Here is a 17,579-nt window from a genome sequence, read left to right on the forward strand (position 1 = left end):
GCCCGATGTGTACGCGCCTTCCGTCCGCGTTTGGCGGGGAGCCGAGCTCGCGCCTTTCCCGGGAGCAATGCAGCAGGCTTCCCCGTCTCTGTCAGGTCACTGGCCGGGACTCCCTCCCGCACGCCCCGCCTCCTGCGGCCGCGTGCGTCACCACCGCCGCGGGTTCTCCTGGGAGTTGTGGTTCGGACCCTTCCCCTCTAGCTCCGGCCCCAGCGGGCTGCACACTACAACTCCCGACAGGCTCCGCGGCGGCCCCAAGAGCCCCGAGCTTGGGGTCCTCGCCTGCCTCGGCCGGTGGTCTCGGCGCAGCGGGGCGGCCTGGCTGGCGGGCGCTGAGCGGCAGAGGGGCCACGGGCAGGCTGCCGCGCACACCGAGGCCGCTTGGCAGGTCACTAGCAGATAGAACCGGCGCTTCTCGGGCCCCCGGAGCTCCCGCGCCGAACGGGCGGGACGCAAACTTACGGGCAAGTGGAGGGGTCGACGGGGGCACTAGGGTTTGGCCTCAGTCGGGGCCCGGGGCGGCTTCCCGAGGAAGGGGGATGGGGTGGCAGGAGGCGGGGCGGACCCGGGCCGGTAGGGCGGGGTCACGCTCGGGCTGCGCGCCCGCTCTGCCCAGTCCGGCCCGGCCCGGCCCACCCCCGCTGTCCCCCGCGGAGCCTCGGCCGGGGCGCAGCGCCGGGCCCTGACGGCTGCAGCGCCCGGGCCGCCAGCCCTCTTGCTCCGCTCCCGGCCGCAGGTCGTGTTCGGGCGCTGCGGCTCCTGCGCGCCTCAGACAGTGACTACTGCAGTAGGAGCAAGGCCGCCAGAGCCCAGGGAGCCCTGCAGGCCTCTGGGGCAGCGCCGGGTGTCGCGGTGTTTGCACGGGAGTGGGCATGTAGACAGCGGGCAACCCAGGAGCAGACCGGCTAGCTCAGCCCGCTCGCCGCGGTCCCGTCGGAGGTGCTAACTGTGCGTGTTGGCATCTCCCAGGCGCCACAGGGTTGGATGGCTCAGGGCTTGCGCTGAAGCTCAGCGAGGCTAGAGGCCGGTCCCCACGTCTCCAGGCATCAGGGCTGCCCACCAGTGTCCAGGCGGGCAGGGGGGGCGACTGGACGGCCAGACAGGTGAGCTCTCGACAGGCTTGTGGTGTGAGAGTTTGGAGCTGGCTGTTTCATGCTGTGGGTTCTATCTGATGCCATGTCAGAGGAGTTTTAGTTGTTTTTGAGTGTGTGTGTATGTGTGAGGGTGATACGTAATTCTGCTCCGGCATGCTCTGAATTCATATCTAAATGAAGAAATAAGGAAAGGTGACAAAAAGGCTTCTTCCTGGTGCGCACGAGCGGGGCTGGGGATGAGGCAGACCCAGTCCTTCCTGGCAGGTCCCCTCCTGTCAACTGCAGATGCAACAAGTATCTGAAAGCCTTGCTCCCACTCGGCTTGGCCCTGGGCCGTGGTTGGGGCAGGACGCCCCAGTCTTCAGGGTTCTTGAGGCCTTTCGTCTGGGGGGTGGGGGCGGGGCAGGTGTCAGCTGATGACAGTCCTGTACTTCCTCTAGGCGTTGGGCAGGTCTTCCTGCTGGGCCAAGTTGGGTTTCCTGGGCTCTCGTCTCAGGGCTTCACCCTGGTCCCTAATGGGCCGGACTCCCCAGCACCCAGGATGTCCACCTTTGTCGTGGCCAGAGCTGCCACATGACAGGAGCCTGTGGTTCACCAAGTTTTGCCAGTTGATTGTGCGCCACATGGTGTTGATTCAAACGGCATCATCAGACACAGCCGGAGGCACAGGGGAAGGAGTGGCAGCTGCCTGTCACATGCCGTGTCAGTGTCATGTAACTGTGTTCCTTTGAATAAAGGCAGTTTGCCCGTTTCTTAGCTAAGTGGTATTTGATCTTTATGGCTTTTAAAAGTGTTTCCAATAAAATATTCACAAATAGGGAAGACACCTTATTTCTACACTGTCCTCGTGCATATTTCGGAAATCGTTTTGCCTCCCAAGAGCTGACAGTTCCTTGAGACACGAGAAACTAGAAACCCCCGGAATAGACCCCGGTGTCCGCCTGCTTGCTTGAAATGGTAAATGCTAAAAGTGTAAAACTGCCTTTTAAAAAACGTTCTCTCCAGACTTGCTTCGCTGGCTGCCTGTTTGGTTGCTGCGTTCTGTGTCGGCATGGTTGCTAGTTTCCAACAGGAAATCTTGGAGACTGTCAAATTTGTGACCCAAGAAGTAGCAGCTAAAGGTCTGGGATGCTGACTCGAGGCTGGTTCGTGTTCTAAGGTAAGTTACAGTTCTGCTGATGTGCATCTGTCACCCGGACCCTGCTGCTCTGACGTTCCTAGCGACAACCTCTGAGGGCGTTTGGGTGCCAGGCAGGGGTGTGGCCTGTGAGCTCTGAGGAAGATGTCCGAGTGTAGTGTTTCTGGTAAAGGAAGTAAAAAATAAGTCTCTGGGTGAATATCCCACTGAAAGGGTGCCCCCTTTCTCTGTAGCCCCTCTGGGTTTTGTCACTGCCTCCTGACTCCTGACTCTGGTCCATTCCCCACTTGCCATGCCCTTCCCGAGCCCTCTGGTGGGACTGTCTAAAGTGAAGTAGAGAGTCCTGATGGGGGGTTGGGGGCTGGGTACCTGGGGGTATGATCAGCACGTGCTGGGCCCCCAAGGACAGTGACAAAGACCAGGCAGAGAGGTGGGAGGAGAAAAGTGATGGAGAGACCTGGAAAGCTACCGGCCTCCTCACGAGGGTGCTAGAATGCTGGGCCAAGACGTTCCTAAGGCCCGGGAGCCGGGTGTCCGATCTCTGCGGTGGATATGTAGGAGGGGACAGCAGGGAGGTGTTGCTGGAGGCTCTGCTCAGGCCTGAGATGAGGCGACACCATGCTGGATGGAGATGCTGAAGCAGGGGGCAGACCTCAAGACGTGCGGGGATCAGGTGCTGGGGACGAGGAGACAAAGAGGCTCCCAGGGCCGCGGGTGTCTCCAGAGCAGGCCGCTTCTCTCTTCTCCATTGTCTTCCTCAAGGGGTGCTGGTCTGGGTGCACATGGTGAGGGGCAGGAAGAAGCCCACGGCCTGTGTGTCCCATCGGGCTGTGTCCCACATGGGTTGGTGGGTTCCCGTGAGGCACAGCCCTGGGGGGGTTGGCAGCCCACCTGCCAGGCCTAGGGGAGAGCCGGCTGTGCTAAAAATACCGACCGCGTGTGTAACAGGTGCTGGGCTGCCCTGGGGACCTGCCCTGCTGCCCCACGTGGGGCTGGCGGCGGCTCAGGCCTGGTCCTGGTTTCCCACAGACCCTTCCGGGCATCCCCCCACCCCCCTCTTTGTTCTCTGCCTGTTCCCGTAGGGCAGGGCCAGGCATGGGCACAACTTGCTCTCCTTCTTGGGGTGCCCCCCCCACCGTGTCTTGTTGGAAGTGCTTCTGCAGCACGTGGCTGGTGGGTCCCTGAGGTCAGTAGGCGGGCAGGTGTGGCTGGCTGGGCAGGCTGACAGGCTGGCCTCACAGAGGACAAGCCACCCTGGCCAAGGAACGGCTCATGGCACTGATTCGTGGCACTCGCAGGGTCCCTTCCTGCGCCGAGTCCTTTATTACAGTGTGGGGCCAGTTCCTGGGCTCTGCAGGCAGGGACCTTCCTTGGGCCTGTCTGCCTAGGCTTGTCTGGGTCTGCGGTTGCCTGGAACGAGGCCCACTGTGGCGGAGTATATGTCGGCAGAGCATTTGGGAAGGGCAGGGAGCAGCTCCGTGTGACCCGTCTGTCACAGCCAGCTCTGGTGGCTTCCCAGCAGGCAGGAGCATCTGGCAGGGTAGGGGTGGGGCCTGTACACTAAGGGGCCGGCCACTGCTCTGCCGGCAGGCCACAGGCTCAGGCCGTGCTGCTCCGCCTAAGAAACACACGTGTGGCAGCTGCTGATGGGGGGGCAGGAGGCTGAGGCTACATGTGGGCGGCCCACTGGACCTGACCCCCAGGATGTCCCCCCTCCTCTGGAGCTTGCTGGCACCCAAGGGTGACAGGCATTCTCGGGTGGCAGGCCTGGGCTCGTGGAAGAAATAGGAAGCTCTTGGTGCTGGAGTCTGCTGCGGTCTCAGGCCCGGCTGCCCCATCTCAGCAAGGGCCAGAGACCAGAAAGGAAGGCAGCTGAGAGGCGACAGTGCGGGGAGGCAGGGTGGCCTGAGAGGTGAGGCCGTCGGGGTGAGTGAGCAATGAGGAGTTTCCTTGAGGAAAGGCTGCTAATGAGTTCATGGGTTGGGAAGGTTTATCTTTCTGAAACGTGCACCTGTTTCTGTGGAAGCCTTGGAGGTCCTGCCTGGGTGGGGTGAGGAAGCAGCATCACAGGGAGCCCGTCTGGGAGGGAGAATTTGCAACAGTCAGACCTGGCCGGGTGGTTCCTGCCTCTAAGAGTCCGAGGGGCGCACTGCCTTGGACATGCAGGCCAGGCATGGACTGAGGCCCTAGCCCTATGGGCAGCGCCCCTCTGGTGCCCACCCTGGGTGGGACGTGGGCCTCAGAATGGAGTTGGGCAGAGGGTGGACGTCAGATGGTCCGTGGGGCTCGGCCCCTGCCTCTGGCAGTCTGACCACCGTCCCTCCTGTCTGCCCGCCTGTGGCCTTGGCTGGATGGCAGTTTCCTGAGCTGTCCAGGCCTGGGAGCATTGGGATGGGGATGGGGGTGGGACTCAGGACCTCGGAGAGGGCCCCAGGCGGAGGAGTGACCTGTGGTTTTCCTCCCTTGTTGCTGGCCAGTGTCCTGTGGCTGAGCGGGGCCACCGGGCCCTAACGGAAGCTGGCAGTAGCCTGTCTGCTTCTCAGCTACACCCCAGCCAGCCTCAGTGTCCCTCCGGCCTCCCAGGTTCACACCCAGCCCTGCCTTGGACAGCACCCAGGCCAGATGTTTTCACAGCGTCGGGGTCCTCCTGGCCACACGGCAGACCGTGGCAGAAGTGGAGTGGTGATTGCTCTCTTACAGGCTGGGAGTCCCTGGGGCCCTCTCCAAGTGCTGTTGATTTTCTCTCTTAACGGTCATTCAAATCCGTTCTTGTCATTAGTTAAAAATACTTTATTGAAGAAACATGTAATGCAGGTCCCAGGTCAGAAGTGATCCAAGTTTGCAAAGGCACATAAGCATCACTCACATCAGGAAATAGTACATCTCTGGGTCCCAGAGCCCCATGTTTGCCTCCACCACCGTGAATTTGCTTGTCCTGGTTGTGAACTTCTTGTAAATGGATCCAGGTAGCGGGTACGTGGCTGCTTTCCTTCAGCACCTGTAGAGTTTTGCCTCCCAGCGGCTCCTGCGTACGGTGTGGTGGGTGTGTGTTCCTCTGGGGATAAATCATGCCTCGTGACCCAGTTCACCCTTGAGCATACGGGGGAGGGTGCTGCTGTGAACACAGGCGCCACCTCATCTCGTACAAGTCGAGCGGGCAGACCACGGTTCTGCAGAGAAGACCCCAGAAGCAGGGCCCGGAGTGACCTTGAGGCACTGTCTATGACCTAGGATAGTGTCACACTCGAGCAGTGGCCTGGTGACCAGATGTGTTTTTTAGTCTTTGCGGGGGGTGGGGGGACCTATGCCAGTGCTTTGCCCCTTTTCTTTTGGGCTGCGTGCATTTGCACGTTCTCCCCACACCCCAGACACAAGCTCCCTGTGCTCTGTGTGCGTGGCCGCTGCGTCCTCCGGGCCTGCTGGGTGTTTATTCTCTTAGTGGTGTCTTGATGGACGCTGGACCTCAGTGCAGCCCAGCTTCGAAACTGGCTGCACAAAAGAGTGTGTTTTCTTCTGATAGTTTTATTGTCTTACTTTACATCCATTAATTTTTTTAATGCTTATTTATTTTGAGAGAGAGAGACAGAGGCAGAGAGAGAATCCCAAGCTGGCTTTTCACCGTCAGCCCAGAGCCAGAAGCTGGGCTTGACCTCAGGAACTGTGAGATCGCGACCTGAGCCGAAACCCCGAGTCAAACGCTCAACCGACTGAGCCACTCAGGGCCCCCCCACCCAATCCATTAATTTTCAAACAAAGATGTGCTGATGGCCCACTGTGTGCCGACCACCCAGAACCGGACCCCCTAGCAGAGGCAGACGCTCCACGAGCATTTGCTGAGGGTCCCTACCTTGCCAGGTCTCGTTCCCTGGCGATCCAGTGTCCTCTTTCCGGGACTGCGCCCTCTTTCTGCCCCTGCTCACCACAGGGCGGCACCTCATAGTGGCTGGAGAGGACTTTCCAAAGGGGCATCCCACCCTTCCTCGAAGACAGGTGCCATTTGAGCCTCTGTGGCCCGTGTCCCCTTCCACCAGCCGGTGGCCAGTTGAGCCTCCTTTGGTCTGTAGTGCACATGCTCACCACGCTTCTCCCTGCCCCAGGGCGTTTGCGCATGCTCCCCCCCCTCACCCCCACACACCATGCCTAGCTCCCCCAGACCTGTTCCCCACCGTGTCTCTCTGGTAGCCCTCCCAGAACTGGCAAGAGCCTGTGTGGCCTTCTTCATGTGGCCTGAGGGTACCATCTGCCTGCAGGTCCCGGAGCAGTCGTGCCCACCATGGACCCAGACCCCCAGGCAGGCGTGCAGGTGGGCATGCGTGTGGTGCGCGGCGTGGACTGGAAGTGGGGCCAGCAGGATGGCGGCGAGGGCGGCGTGGGCACTGTGGTGGAGCTTGGCCGCCACGGAAGCCCCTCGACCCCTGACCGCACGGTAGTCGTGCAGTGGGACCACGGCACCCGCACCAACTACCGCGCAGGCTACCAGGGCGCGCACGACCTGCTGCTCTACGACAACGCCCAGATCGGTGCGCGTGGTGGGCCCTGGAGGGGCAGGGGGCAGGTGACGATGCCCAGATCTGTGCGTGGGGTGGTGGCGGGCCCTGGGCGGGGGACAGATGACGGTGCCCAGATGGGTGCACGAGACAGCGGCCCTGGAGGGTGGGGGGCAGAGGCCCCGCGTCCCCTGACCCTGCCCCGCCCCCAGGCGTCCGCCACCCCAACATTGTCTGCGACTGCTGCAAGAGGCACGGCCTGCGGGGTATGCGCTGGAAGTGCCGCGTCTGCTTCGACTACGACCTGTGCACGCAGTGCTACATGCACGGCAAGCACGACCTCACCCACGCCTTCGAGCGCTACGAGACGGCCCACTCGCGCCCGTGAGTTCCGCCCGCCTGGCAGGGTCGGGGCCCTGGCCTGTGACAGCCAGAGCACCTGCAGCACCTTTCCTTGAGGTGTGGCCGAGGTCACGGTCGCTCCAGAGGCCTGGTCACTGGCACCAGCGCCCCCCCCCGCCCACCTCCGTGGAAGGCAGCCTGTCCACTCTGTCCTGGCACCGGCCCTAGAGCCAGGCGTGGCTGGTTCCCCGGTGCAGCTGTGGTGGGGACACGGAGGTGGCCTGCGTCCCCTGGGGAAGCCCCCGGGCGGCCTGTGCTGGGAGCGAACCCAAAGGCGTAGCTGGGGAGGCACCGTTGCTGGGACGGCGGGCGGGGGGATGGAACTAGGAGTCCCCTGGGCTGGGGTGGCCCCCCAGAGGCACCACCCACGGCTCCCTGACGCTTCCCGTGCGCGTGGAGGGGCGGTGTGTGCTCTGGCTCCCGGCTGCCTGCTGGCCAGAGTGGGAGCAGGGCCAGCTGCCTGGGCGCTTCTGGTCATTCTTCCATGTCTACGTTTCTACGCGCTGAGCCCTCTCCGGGCCAGGCTGTGTGCAGAGCTCTGGGAACAACCCTAACAGCGCTCAGCCCGGGAGGAGGCGCTGGGTGCCAAGTGACTGCACACAGAGGCCCTGCTGTGAGGGGCCCAGAGCGGAGGGCAGGGACCTGCTGGGCCAGCCGCCCTAGGGCAAGAGAGCTGGGTGGGCCGGAGGGCTTGCACGTCGCCCTGCTTCCCGTGTGGCCCAGCACCCACTTGCTCTCTTGCAGGGTCACGCTGAGTCCCCGCCAGGGCCTCCCCAGGATCCCGCTGAGGGGCATCTTCCAGGGGGCGAAGGTGGTACGGGGTCCTGACTGGGAGTGGGGCTCGCAGGACGGTGAGTGGGGGACCAGGCCGCCCCTGGCTGTGGCTCAGCTTCACGGCACGGGCTTAGCCTGCTGGTGGGACCCTTGTCTCCCCAGGCGGGGAAGGGAAGCCAGGCCGAGTGGTGGACATCCGTGGCTGGGATGTGGAGACAGGCCGGAGCGTGGCCAGTGTGACGTGGGCAGATGGCACCACCAATGTGTACCGAGTGGGCCACAAGGGCAAGGTGGACCTCAAGTGTGTAGGCGAGGCGGCCGGTGGCTTCTACTACAAGGAGCACCTGCCAAGGCTCGGTAGGGGCTGGCCCCGAGTAGCCCACACCCGCCTGCCCTGCCGCCCTGCCGCCCTCCTGCCCCAGCGGGGTCCTGGGGCGGCGCCGGGTGGGGGCTGACCTCTGGAGGTGCCGGGGAGGAGGGATGCTGCTGAGGGGGGCCTGTTGCCCGCCCCCAGGCAAGCCGGCAGAGCTGCAGCGCAGGGTGAGTGCTGATGGCCAGCCTTTCCAGCACGGGGACAAGGTTAAGTGTCTGCTGGACACAGACATCCTGAGGGAGATGCAGGAAGGCCACGGCGGGTGGAACCCCAGGATGGCGGAGGTGAGCCGCCCCACCTCCTGAGCCCCCCGTACCCTCCCTTCCCCGCATCCTCTGGACCCCTAGCCCTCCCGCTCCACCCAGCCACGGTCTCCATGACCCGCCACAGTTTATCGGACAGACGGGCACCGTGCACCGCATCACGGAGCGTGGGGATGTGCGCGTGCAGTTCGGCCATGAGACCCGCTGGACCTTCCACCCTGGGGCTCTCACCAAGGTGCATGGGGGGCTGGGCCGAGCCCGTCTGTTCGCTTCTGCACCCCTCCGTGTACCTGCTCAGCTCTGGGAATGCCTTTCTCCAACCCTGAAGGGAGAGGGGGGGGCTTTACAGGGTCTGGAAGGGACTGAGTTCCACGGAGAGGGATCCAGGTGTACAGGGATCCAGAGGGTGAGGCACTGGGGGCTGGCGGAGGCTGGGGGCTTGATCCTGGGCCTAAGGAAGCCACTGCTGCATTACAGGTGGGAGGTGACTTTCTAAACAGTGCTCCCTATGGGTGTGGGGAGCACATGGGGGGCAGCAAGCGGGAGCAGTGAGAAGGCCCTTCAGGACGGAGGGTGGACACTTAGCCGGGGGTGGGTGCGGGTGAACACTGGGAAGCAGGGTTGTGTGGGTGGGGTGGCTACCCCTAGCACGGTCCTGGACCCGGGGCTTGGGGGTTGGGGGGGGGCGGGTATCACAGGACAGACGGTTTGTAGAGCAAGACCTGTACAGGGAGGGTGCAGCCAGGAAAGGTTTGGGGACTGGGGAGGAGTGGCTCCTGATGCCCCTGGTCGTCCCAGGACCCCACCCCCATCCTTGTGTTGGTCTAGATTGGCCTCAGCCACACTGCCTGCCCCTCCAGTGGTGCATAGGGTCAGGCCCGCCTTGGCCTTCACCCCAGAGTTGGCTTTGGTCTGGTCTGGGTGTCACTGCCTGGGTGCCTCTCTGGCTGTCGCTCCCACGGCTCTGGGGCTGGCCACCCAGGGCTGCCCTGGTCACTGTGGCCCTCATCCAGCTCTCAGTCAGGTGCTAGGGTCAAGTTGAGGCTCGCCTATCCTGTGGAGTTCAGTGGAGGTGGCTCCCTGCTCTAAGGCCCCGGGCAGCCACCCTTGCCTGGGGGGTGCCCCTCACATGCCTGTCTGTCACTCAGCACAACGCCTTCTGGGTGGGTGACGTGGTGCGGGTCATTGATGACCTCGACACGGTGAAGCGGCTACAAGCTGGGCACGGCGAGTGGACAGATGACATGGCCCCTGTGAGTGCCTCCACCCACCCCCGCCTCCCTCACCCCCTGGGAGACCCGCCTGTGACCCTACCCTCTCCCCACTCAGGCCCTGGGCCGCGTCGGGAAGGTGGTAAAAGTTTTCAGAGACGGTAACCTGCGTGTGGCAGTCGGCGGTCAGCTGTGGACCTTCAGCCCCTCCTGCCTGGTGGCCTACCGCCCTGAGGAAGATGCCAACCTGGACGTCGCAGAGCGTGCCAGGGAGAACAAAAGTGCGGGCACCCAGCTTGGGTGGCCGGTGGGAGGCAGGGCCGCCCCCTGGGCCGCCACTTAACTCGAGCCCTGCCCCACCCAGGCTCCCTGAGTGTTGCCCTGGACAAGCTTCGAGCCCAGAAGAGCGACCTTGAGCATCCAGGGAGACTGGTGGTGGAGGTGGCCCTAGGCAGTATGGCCGGGGCTCTGGACCTGCTGAGGCGGCACCCAGAGCAGGCGAGCTCCCGAGACCCCTGCCTCTCCACCCCTCCGCCGGCCAGCCCCAGGGAGAGGGACAGAGGGCTGGGGACTGACCTGCTGGCTCTCCTGGCAGGTGGACGCCAAGAACCAGGGCAGGACCGCCCTGCAGGTGGCTGCCTACCTGGGCCAGGTGGAGCTGGTGCGGCTGCTGCTGCAGGCACGGGCGGGCGCGGACCTGCCAGACGATGAGGGCAACACGGCGCTGCACTACGCGGCCCTGGGGTGAGGCCCCGGCGGGGACGGGGTGGGGGATGGGTCCGCAGGTGGACGCAGCGCGCCTCCCGCTCCCTCTTCCGCCAGGAACCAGCCCGAGGCTGCCCGGGTGCTCCTGAGCTCCGGGTGCGGGGCCAATGCCCTCAACGGCACCCGGAGCGCAGCGCTGCATGTGGCCGTGCGGAGGGGCTTTCTGGAGGTGGTGAGGGTCCTGTGTGAGCGCGGCTGTGACGTCAATCTGCCTGTGAGTGCTAGGTCCCCTGGCCCTACCACCCCTGGGGTCAAGGATGCAGTGGCATTTACCTCCCTGCCGAGTGACCGCTGCCCCCCCCTCCCCACACACACACCCCGGCAGGACGCCCATGCGGACACACCCCTGCACTGTGCCATCTCGGCGGGCGCCGGCGCCAGCGGCATCGTGGAGGTCCTCACTGAGGTGCCGGGCATCGACGTCACTGCCACCAACAGCCAGGGCTTCACCCTGCTGCACCACGCGGCCCTCAAGGGCCACACACTGTGAGTTTGGGGTGGGCACGGCCGGTGGCCAGCCTCCCGAGCTGCTGGGCCGCTCTGGGGACACGACCGACCCCCGATGCGTCTCCCTGCTCCCAGAGCTGTCAGGAAGATCCTAGCTCGGGCACGTCAGCTGGTGGATGCCAAGAAAGAGGACGGCTTCACGGCCTTGCACCTGGCCGCCCTCAACAACCACCGGGAGGTGATCCAGATTCTCATCCGAGAGGTGTGGACGCAGCCGAGGGACGGGGGCGGGTCCCTGGCCGGAGCCTGTGCCCACCCTCCCCCCTTCCCTCTCCCCAGGGCCGCTGTGACGTGAACGTCCGCAACCGGCAGCTCCAGTCCGCACTGCACTTGGCGGTGCAGCAGGCCCACGTGGGCCTCGTGCCGCTGCTGGTGGACGCTGGCTGCAGCGTCAATGCCGAGGATGAGGAGGGGGACACGGCCTTGCACGTGGCACTGCAGCGTCACCAGCTGCTGCCCCTGGCGGCCGATGGGGCCGGGGGGGACCCGGGGCCCTTGCAGCTGCTGTCCAGGGTGAGGAAGTGTGGGTCTGGGTGCCGCGGAGGTGGGCCGCAGGGGCTGTTCGCCTCCGCCGCGGGCGCCGGCCCAGGGAGCCAGGCCTTCCTGGGGGCGGGGCAGTCTGGGGGACTGCGGCCAGGGGCGACCTTGCGACCCCGGCCGGGGCCCTGCGTTCCTCAGAAAATGCGCTGCCGACCAGCCTGGGAAAGGGCCCCCCTCACCCCCCCCCCCCCGGCCCCGTGGGGACGGGGCGGGGGAGGGGTACTGTCTCCGAACCCCGCCCCTCCCCCTGGAGTCCCCCGCTTTTCCTGCCCGCCCATCTCCCGCTCTAACGTTCTAACGGCCTCAGACGGCGAGGGGTGCTCAGGCCCCTGACCCGAGGCCCGGGCGGCCGGGCTGGTCCTGAGACCTGCCCCGGCGCCCGCCCTCACTGGCGTCTGTCTGCCGCGCAGCTACAGGCCTCCGGCCTCCCGGGCAGCGGGGAGCTGACGGTGGGCGCGGCGGTCGCGTGCTTCCTGGCGCTGGAGGGCGCCGACGTGAGCTACGCCAACCACCGCGGCCGGAGCCCCCTGGACCTGGCCGCCGAGGGCCGCGTGCTCAAGGCCCTGCAGGGCTGCGCGCAGCGCTTCCGGTGAGCCGGGCGGGGTGGGGACGGGTCCCGGCGCGCGCCCCTCCCCCCGGCAACGCCTCCCCTCCCCGCCCCCGCCAGGGCCCCCTCGAGCCCCCTCCTCCGACCGCAGGGAGCGGCACGCGGGCGGCAGCGGGGGCGCGGCCCCGGGCCCCAGGCTGGTGCTCGGCACCCCCAACACCGTGACGAACCTGCACGTGGCCGCGCCGTCGGGGCCCGAGGCCGCCGAGTGCCTGGTGTGCTCGGAGCTGGCGCTGCTGGTGTTGTTCTCGCCGTGCCAGCACCGCACGGTGTGCGAGGGTGAGTGCGGGGGGGAGGGGGGCGCCGGGGGGCGGGGCCCGCGCCGGCCCGCCCGCCCGCCCGCCCGACCGCGCGCTCCCCCCGCAGAGTGTGCGCGCAGGATGAAGAAGTGCATCAGGTGCCAGGTGGTCATCGGCAAGAAGCTGCGCCCAGGTGGGTGGGGAGCCGGGCCCCGGGCCCACGTCCCCCCGCCCGCCCCGCCCCTCCTGACCCCGATCCCCGCCCGCAGACGGCACGGAGGTGGCCGGCGCGCCCCCTGCGCCCGGCCCGCCGCGGCAGCTGGTGGAGGAGCTCCAGAGCCGCTACCGGCAGATGGAAGAACGCATCACCTGCCCCATCTGCATCGACAGCCACATCCGCCTCGTGTTCCAGTGCGGCCACGGCGCGTGCGCGCCCTGCGGCGCCGCGCTCAGCGCCTGCCCCATTTGCCGCCAGCCCATCCGCGACCGCATCCAGATCTTCGTGTAGTCCGCGCCACCCCCCCTCCCCCGCCCCCGCCCCGCGTCCCGGCCGCGCCCCGCCACGTTCCGGAGCCACGTCCCGCCATCGCCTTCGCAAGCCCCCACCCCGTGTTTTATAAAAAGATTCTCGGACTTTTCCGCCTGGTGCCTGCCTGGGGCGGGGGCCGGGCCGGTCGGCACCCGGGTCCCGCCCCGCCGCGCCGCCGCCCCCTACGCGGGCAGTCCTGACCGGCCCCTCTTCCGCCGCTGCCCCAGATCCAGGCTCTGCGCTTTGGCCCGTGCCCCGCGCGTCCTGCTCTTTGTGGCGCTCACAGCACAAGACGCCTGCCCGGACCCGTTCTCTGGGCCAGGCACGGGCCGCCTCTCACGACCCTGGCCTGGGGGTTCGGGAGCGTGGTGTCCTCTAGAAGCCCTGGGTCAGCCAGAACCCCTGTGTCCGCCCAGCTGGGGGTCTTCCTCGTCATCTCCCCGGCCCCTTAATCTTTTCCTGGGCCGACTGTGTGGTCACCTCCGACCCTGTTCTCTCGGTGGCCCTTGGGGGGGTCCCTGCTAAACAGGGAGCTGGGGAAGGGGCCTCTTTGGGGCCGGCGGCACCACTAGTGTCTTAGGACCGTTGAATGTGGAAGGGGGGTACAGGCGCTGGGGAGAGGGCAGGACACAGGGTGGGAGGGCCAGTCTGAGCTGGGCAAATATTGAACCACGAAGAGCTTAAAGCTGCGCTCAGCGGCCGGGTGCTTTTCAAGAACCACCCGAAATGCTCCCCCGGAGCTGTCTGCCAGCACCTTGGCACTGACCCCCCGTCGGCTGGGTGTACTGCTGTCACTCGGCGCCAGGCCCGGATGGAGAACGGGGAGGGTCAGACCCCCAGCCCGGTCTGGCCTTCTGCCTCTCCCCTCGCTCCCTCTCTGCACCAATCCCTGTTGACTCTGCCTTCTCAGCCCCCACCCACCCACCCCCAGATCCCAGGTCCCCCAACCCGGAGGAGCCCTCACCAACATCCCTGCCTGGCTCAGCTCCTGCAGCCTACAGGCCGTCCCGTCGAGGCCTAGGGCCTCGGGACACCACTTCCCTGCCTGCCGGCCCAGGCCCCTTCCCGGCCTTGGCCCTGGCCACGGGTCCGGGGCTCCCACAACCCCGGCACCTCACGGGCTTCCCTCCCAAACCCCGATGGGGTCCCTTCTCTCCCGCTCTGACAGCTTGGTCCTCTGCCACACTCCCCTGGCCACCTGCCCCCTCCCCTGCCTCTCGCCCCGCCCCCACTGCCCCGCCACCCGGCGCACCCGGTACTCACTCTCCTAGTCCCCTCCCCTTTCTCCGGGACCCTGTCAGGCGGCCGCGTGCTCCGGCAGGGGACTTGTCCCAAGTTGGCTGGAATGGAGTTTCGCTCCCAGGCTTCATTCGGTGGCGAGGGAGCCGAAGAGATTCCATCCAGGGAAAAAGCGGGTCTCAGGACCCCAACTGACCTCCCTTCCTTGAGCCCGAGACTCTATCCCTTCTCTAGCTGCCTGGCCCTCCTCACCCCCCCTCCCCAAGTAACCCCGCCCAGCAGGCCCTGCCCAAGCTGCTGCCACCGACCCACAGGCCCCGGGTCCGCACCCCACACTGGCGGCAGGGCTGTCCTGACAGCGGGGACGGCCAGTTGGTTCCCTTCAGGGGCACGCGCCTCCCCCTGCACCCACCCCTGTAACCCGAGCCGCTTCAGCGCCTCCCCGCGCAGCCCCACTGGGCCCTAGGCCCCGACAGCGAGTCCGCAGGCGCCATGGGCCTCGGGGCCTGCGTGTCCTCGGCGGCGTCGGGGGCCCGAGCCCAGGCTGGCCGGCTGGGAGCTGTGCTGGGTGCCTTGTGCCTGCTGCCCGTGCTCATGATGCTGGCCCGGCTGGGGGCCCCCTCGGCCCGGCTGGCAGCCAGCGCAGCGCAGGTGAGAGCAGGGCGGGACTGGGCAGAAGGGTGGGCGGCCCGAGGGTCCAAGGGCCTGCGTGTTGGGGGAGGGGGGAAGCGGGGGCGGGGGGTGGGGGGGTGGGGGATGGCAGCATCAGGCCTCCAGCCCCGCCCACTCCGACCTGGCCTGTGGTTAGTAACCTTTTTCATTCTGGCTGTAAAAGTAACACCGACCAGGGTAGAAAACCCAAAAACACACAGAGCCCAAAGGAGGGAATTTCAGCACTCCCTGAACCACGAACCCCACCCCGTTTCCTTTAGTCTTTTTTCCGAGTGTTTTCAGACACAAGTCTGGTCCCGACTGCCTCCCCACGAGCCCTTGCTTTCTTTGAAGGGAGATCTCGCCGCACCCAATCCCGCGGGTGTCCTCGCTACCCCGGGACCTGGTCCTCTGCCCCTCCAGGCGCCCCGCAGACGCCGCTACACGCTGACCCCCGCCAGGCTGCGCTGGGACCACTTCAACCTCACCTACAGGTGTGACCGTGGGCCAGGATGTGGAGGGGAGCGTGCCGCAGCCTGGCCGCCACCCCTGACCTTAACCCCCACCCCAGGATTCTCTCCTTCCCACGGAACCTGCTGAGCCCCAGCGAGACCCGGCGGGGCCTGGCCACCGCCTTCCGCATGTGGAGCGACGTGTCCCCCTTCAGCTTCCGAGAGGTGGCCCCCGAGCAGCCCAGTGACCTCCGCATAGGTGGGCACCGTGCCCCTGCCCCCGCCCAGCCCCGCGGCCCCCTCTCAGCCCCTGTGCTCCCCCAGGCTTCTACCCGGTCAACCACACGGACTGCCTGGTCTCTGCCCTGCACCACTGCTTTGACGGCCCGACAGGCGAGCTGGCCCACGCCTTCTTCCCCCCGCACGGGGGCATCCACTTCGATGACAGCGAATACTGGGTCCTGGGCCCCACGCGCTACAGCTGGAAGAAAGGTGATGGCCTGGCCTCCTGTGGGGCCCTCTGCGCCACGGTGGGCACAGCAGGAGGGCTTTGGGGGTGACGGCTATGATTTGGGGTCAAGTAAGCAGGAAGGGGGAGGCTGGGAAGAGGCCACAGGCCCGGGTTCCAGGAGCCCTGAAACCCCCCTGCCCCCCCTCCCCCCTGCTGCTGGAGACAGAACCGGAGCTACATTCCTGGGGGCCGAGCTCACTGCCTCTGCTGGCCTGGAACGTTCTTATCTTCCCATGGCTGTGCCGAGTGAGGGAGGCTCCGTGGCCGCACCGCAGCAGATGTGGCCACGGCAAGCAAGGCTGGCGGGCAGAACGGGGAGGGCTGGGCCAGGGTCCGAGGGCCTGACCCTCGGGACCTGCAGGCGTTTGGCTCACTGACCTGGTGCACGTGGCGGCCCACGAGATCGGCCACGCGCTGGGCCTGATGCACTCGCAGCACGGCCGGGCTCTCATGCACCTCAACGCCACGCTGCGTGGCTGGAAGACGCTGTCGCAGGACGAGCTGTGGGGGCTGCACCGACTCTACGGTGAGTGCCGTGGGCAGGCGGGCTGGCGGGTGGCGTGCCGGGCCGGCCCTGAGGACAGGTTGCCCTCTCGCAGGCTGCCTGGACCGACTGTTTGTGTGCACATCCTGGGCACGGAGGGGGTTCTGTGACACCCGCCGGAGACTTATGAAGAGGCTCTGTCCCAGCAGCTGTGACTTCTGCTACGGTGAGGCCGGTGAGGCAGGGTCCCCAGTGCCAGCTCGGGTCTGGCGGGGGGGCGGGGCACTGATGTGGCCCTCCCTCCCTCCCTGACTCCGGAGCAGAGTTTCCCTTCCCCACGGTGGCTGCCACTGCACCGCCACCCAGGACCAAGACCAGGCTGGTGCCCGAGGGCCGGAACGTGACCTTCCGCTGCGGCCAGAAGATCCTCCACAAGAAAGGCAAAGTGTAGTGAGTGGCCCTGCGTCCCCGTGACCCCCCGAGGGTGGGTGGCGGGTGCTCGGGACCCTGCCCAGCCTCCCCACCCTCCCCGCAGCTGGTACAAGGACCAGGAGCCCCTGGAATTCTCCTACCCTGGCTACCTGGCGCTGGGCGAGGCGCATCTGAGCATCATCGCCAACGCCATCAACGAGGGCACGTACACGTGCGTGGTGCGCCGGCGGCAGCGGGTGCTCAGCACCTACTCCTGGCGGGTCCGCGTGCGGGGCTGAGCGCCCGCGGGCCCAAGACGGCCGATAAAGCACTTTCTCTCTCAAGTCTGCGCACCCTTTCTTGGGAGGGAGGGCGAACAGCCTTGGGTCCTGCGGGGTGGGGCCCTCCAGCCTGTGCTCAGCTGGATGTGGGGAGCCTGGGGCCCGACACCCCAACTTCCCCACAGGCCAAGGCCAAGGAAGGCTTTCTCCAGCTGGTCCTGGACAAGTGGGGAAAAGGGACCCCCACACGTGAGCAGCATCGCTGGGGACACAGGCTGAGCCGGTGGAGCCCGGGGTTCCTGGCTGTGTCTCGGGGCCACTCAGGGGTGGGGAGGCAGGAAGGCTGGGAAGGGCCGGACCACCGTGCCCGTGAGGCCTCCAGTGGGAGCGAAAGGACCGACGTAGCAAAGCTTCCCCCCAAGAATATCTTATTGCGTCTTAAAACACGTTAACCTTGGTACAAAACCGGTCTCACTGTGGCCAAGAACTCGCACGCTGGCTCTGGGGGGCCTGGGGCTGTGGATGCCCTGAGGGTAGGAAGGTGCAAAGGAGCCTGAAGATTAAATAGAAAAATCCCCCCCACAGCTCCATTCCAGGGCCAGTGTCCTAACAGTGCAGTCC

The 17,579-nt window shown here is 66.2% G+C and overlaps 2 protein-coding genes across 6 annotated transcripts; both read left to right on the forward strand.

The window, feature by feature from the left end:
- Positions 1-247: 247 nt before the first annotated feature.
- Positions 248-13,033, forward strand: MIB2 (mindbomb E3 ubiquitin protein ligase 2). Of its 5 annotated transcripts, XM_030325952.1 has the most exons (20): positions 978-1,103; positions 2,100-2,253; positions 6,483-6,752; positions 6,932-7,103; positions 7,866-7,972; positions 8,058-8,252; positions 8,410-8,552; positions 8,659-8,766; positions 9,680-9,784; positions 9,861-10,023; positions 10,107-10,240; positions 10,338-10,486; positions 10,565-10,721; positions 10,833-10,993; positions 11,090-11,216; positions 11,294-11,527; positions 11,965-12,143; positions 12,253-12,440; positions 12,528-12,593; positions 12,670-13,033. In XM_030325952.1, exons 3-20 carry the CDS (start codon positions 6,506-6,508, stop codon positions 12,906-12,908), a joined length of 2,874 nt encoding a protein of 957 aa, XP_030181812.1. In that variant the 5' UTR covers positions 978-1,103; positions 2,100-2,253; positions 6,483-6,505; the 3' UTR covers positions 12,909-13,033. The 5 variants fall into 5 exon arrangements, with proteins under 5 accessions (XP_030181813.1, XP_030181812.1, XP_030181816.1 ...); XM_030325953.1 differs by lacking the exons at positions 978-1,103; positions 2,100-2,253 and adding an exon at positions 248-464; XM_030325956.1 differs by lacking the exon at positions 9,680-9,784.
- Positions 13,034-14,645: 1,612 nt separating this feature from the next.
- MMP23B (matrix metallopeptidase 23B) lies at positions 14,646-17,009 on the forward strand. Its single transcript, XM_030325072.1, has 8 exons — positions 14,646-14,819; positions 15,174-15,313; positions 15,391-15,530; positions 15,596-15,763; positions 16,144-16,308; positions 16,382-16,492; positions 16,590-16,716; positions 16,802-17,009. The coding sequence occupies exons 1-8, from the start codon at positions 14,661-14,663 to the stop codon at positions 16,974-16,976; spliced, it is 1,185 nt and encodes a 394-aa protein (XP_030180932.1). The 5' UTR covers positions 14,646-14,660; the 3' UTR covers positions 16,977-17,009.
- Positions 17,010-17,579: the final 570 nt, after the last annotated feature.

This window comes from Lynx canadensis, chromosome C1 (genome assembly GCF_007474595.2).
Source record: "Lynx canadensis isolate LIC74 chromosome C1, mLynCan4.pri.v2, whole genome shotgun sequence".
NCBI classification, from domain to species: domain Eukaryota; kingdom Metazoa; phylum Chordata; class Mammalia; order Carnivora; family Felidae; genus Lynx; species Lynx canadensis.

What these genes read in the sequence shown, in the direction of transcription:
- MIB2 (XM_030325953.1), top strand. Translation starts at nt 6,506, where the DNA reads ATGGACCCAGACCCCCAGGCAGGCGTGCAGGTGGGCATGCGTGTGGTG. An exon ending in GCGTGCCAGGGAGAACAAAA is followed by an intron (nt 10,024 to 10,106) that starts GTGCGGGCACCC and finishes TGCCCCACCCAG; the next exon opens with GCTCCCTGAGTGTTGCCCTG. An exon ending in CGGCAAGAAGCTGCGCCCAG is followed by an intron (nt 12,594 to 12,669) that starts GTGGGTGGGGAG and finishes CCCCGCCCGCAG; the next exon opens with ACGGCACGGAGGTGGCCGGC.
- MMP23B (XM_030325072.1), top strand. Translation starts at nt 14,661, where the DNA reads ATGGGCCTCGGGGCCTGCGTGTCCTCGGCGGCGTCGGGGGCCCGAGCC. An exon ending in CAGCTGTGACTTCTGCTACG is followed by an intron (nt 16,493 to 16,589) that starts GTGAGGCCGGTG and finishes ACTCCGGAGCAG; the next exon opens with AGTTTCCCTTCCCCACGGTG. An exon ending in CACAAGAAAGGCAAAGTGTA is followed by an intron (nt 16,717 to 16,801) that starts GTGAGTGGCCCT and finishes CCCTCCCCGCAG; the next exon opens with CTGGTACAAGGACCAGGAGC.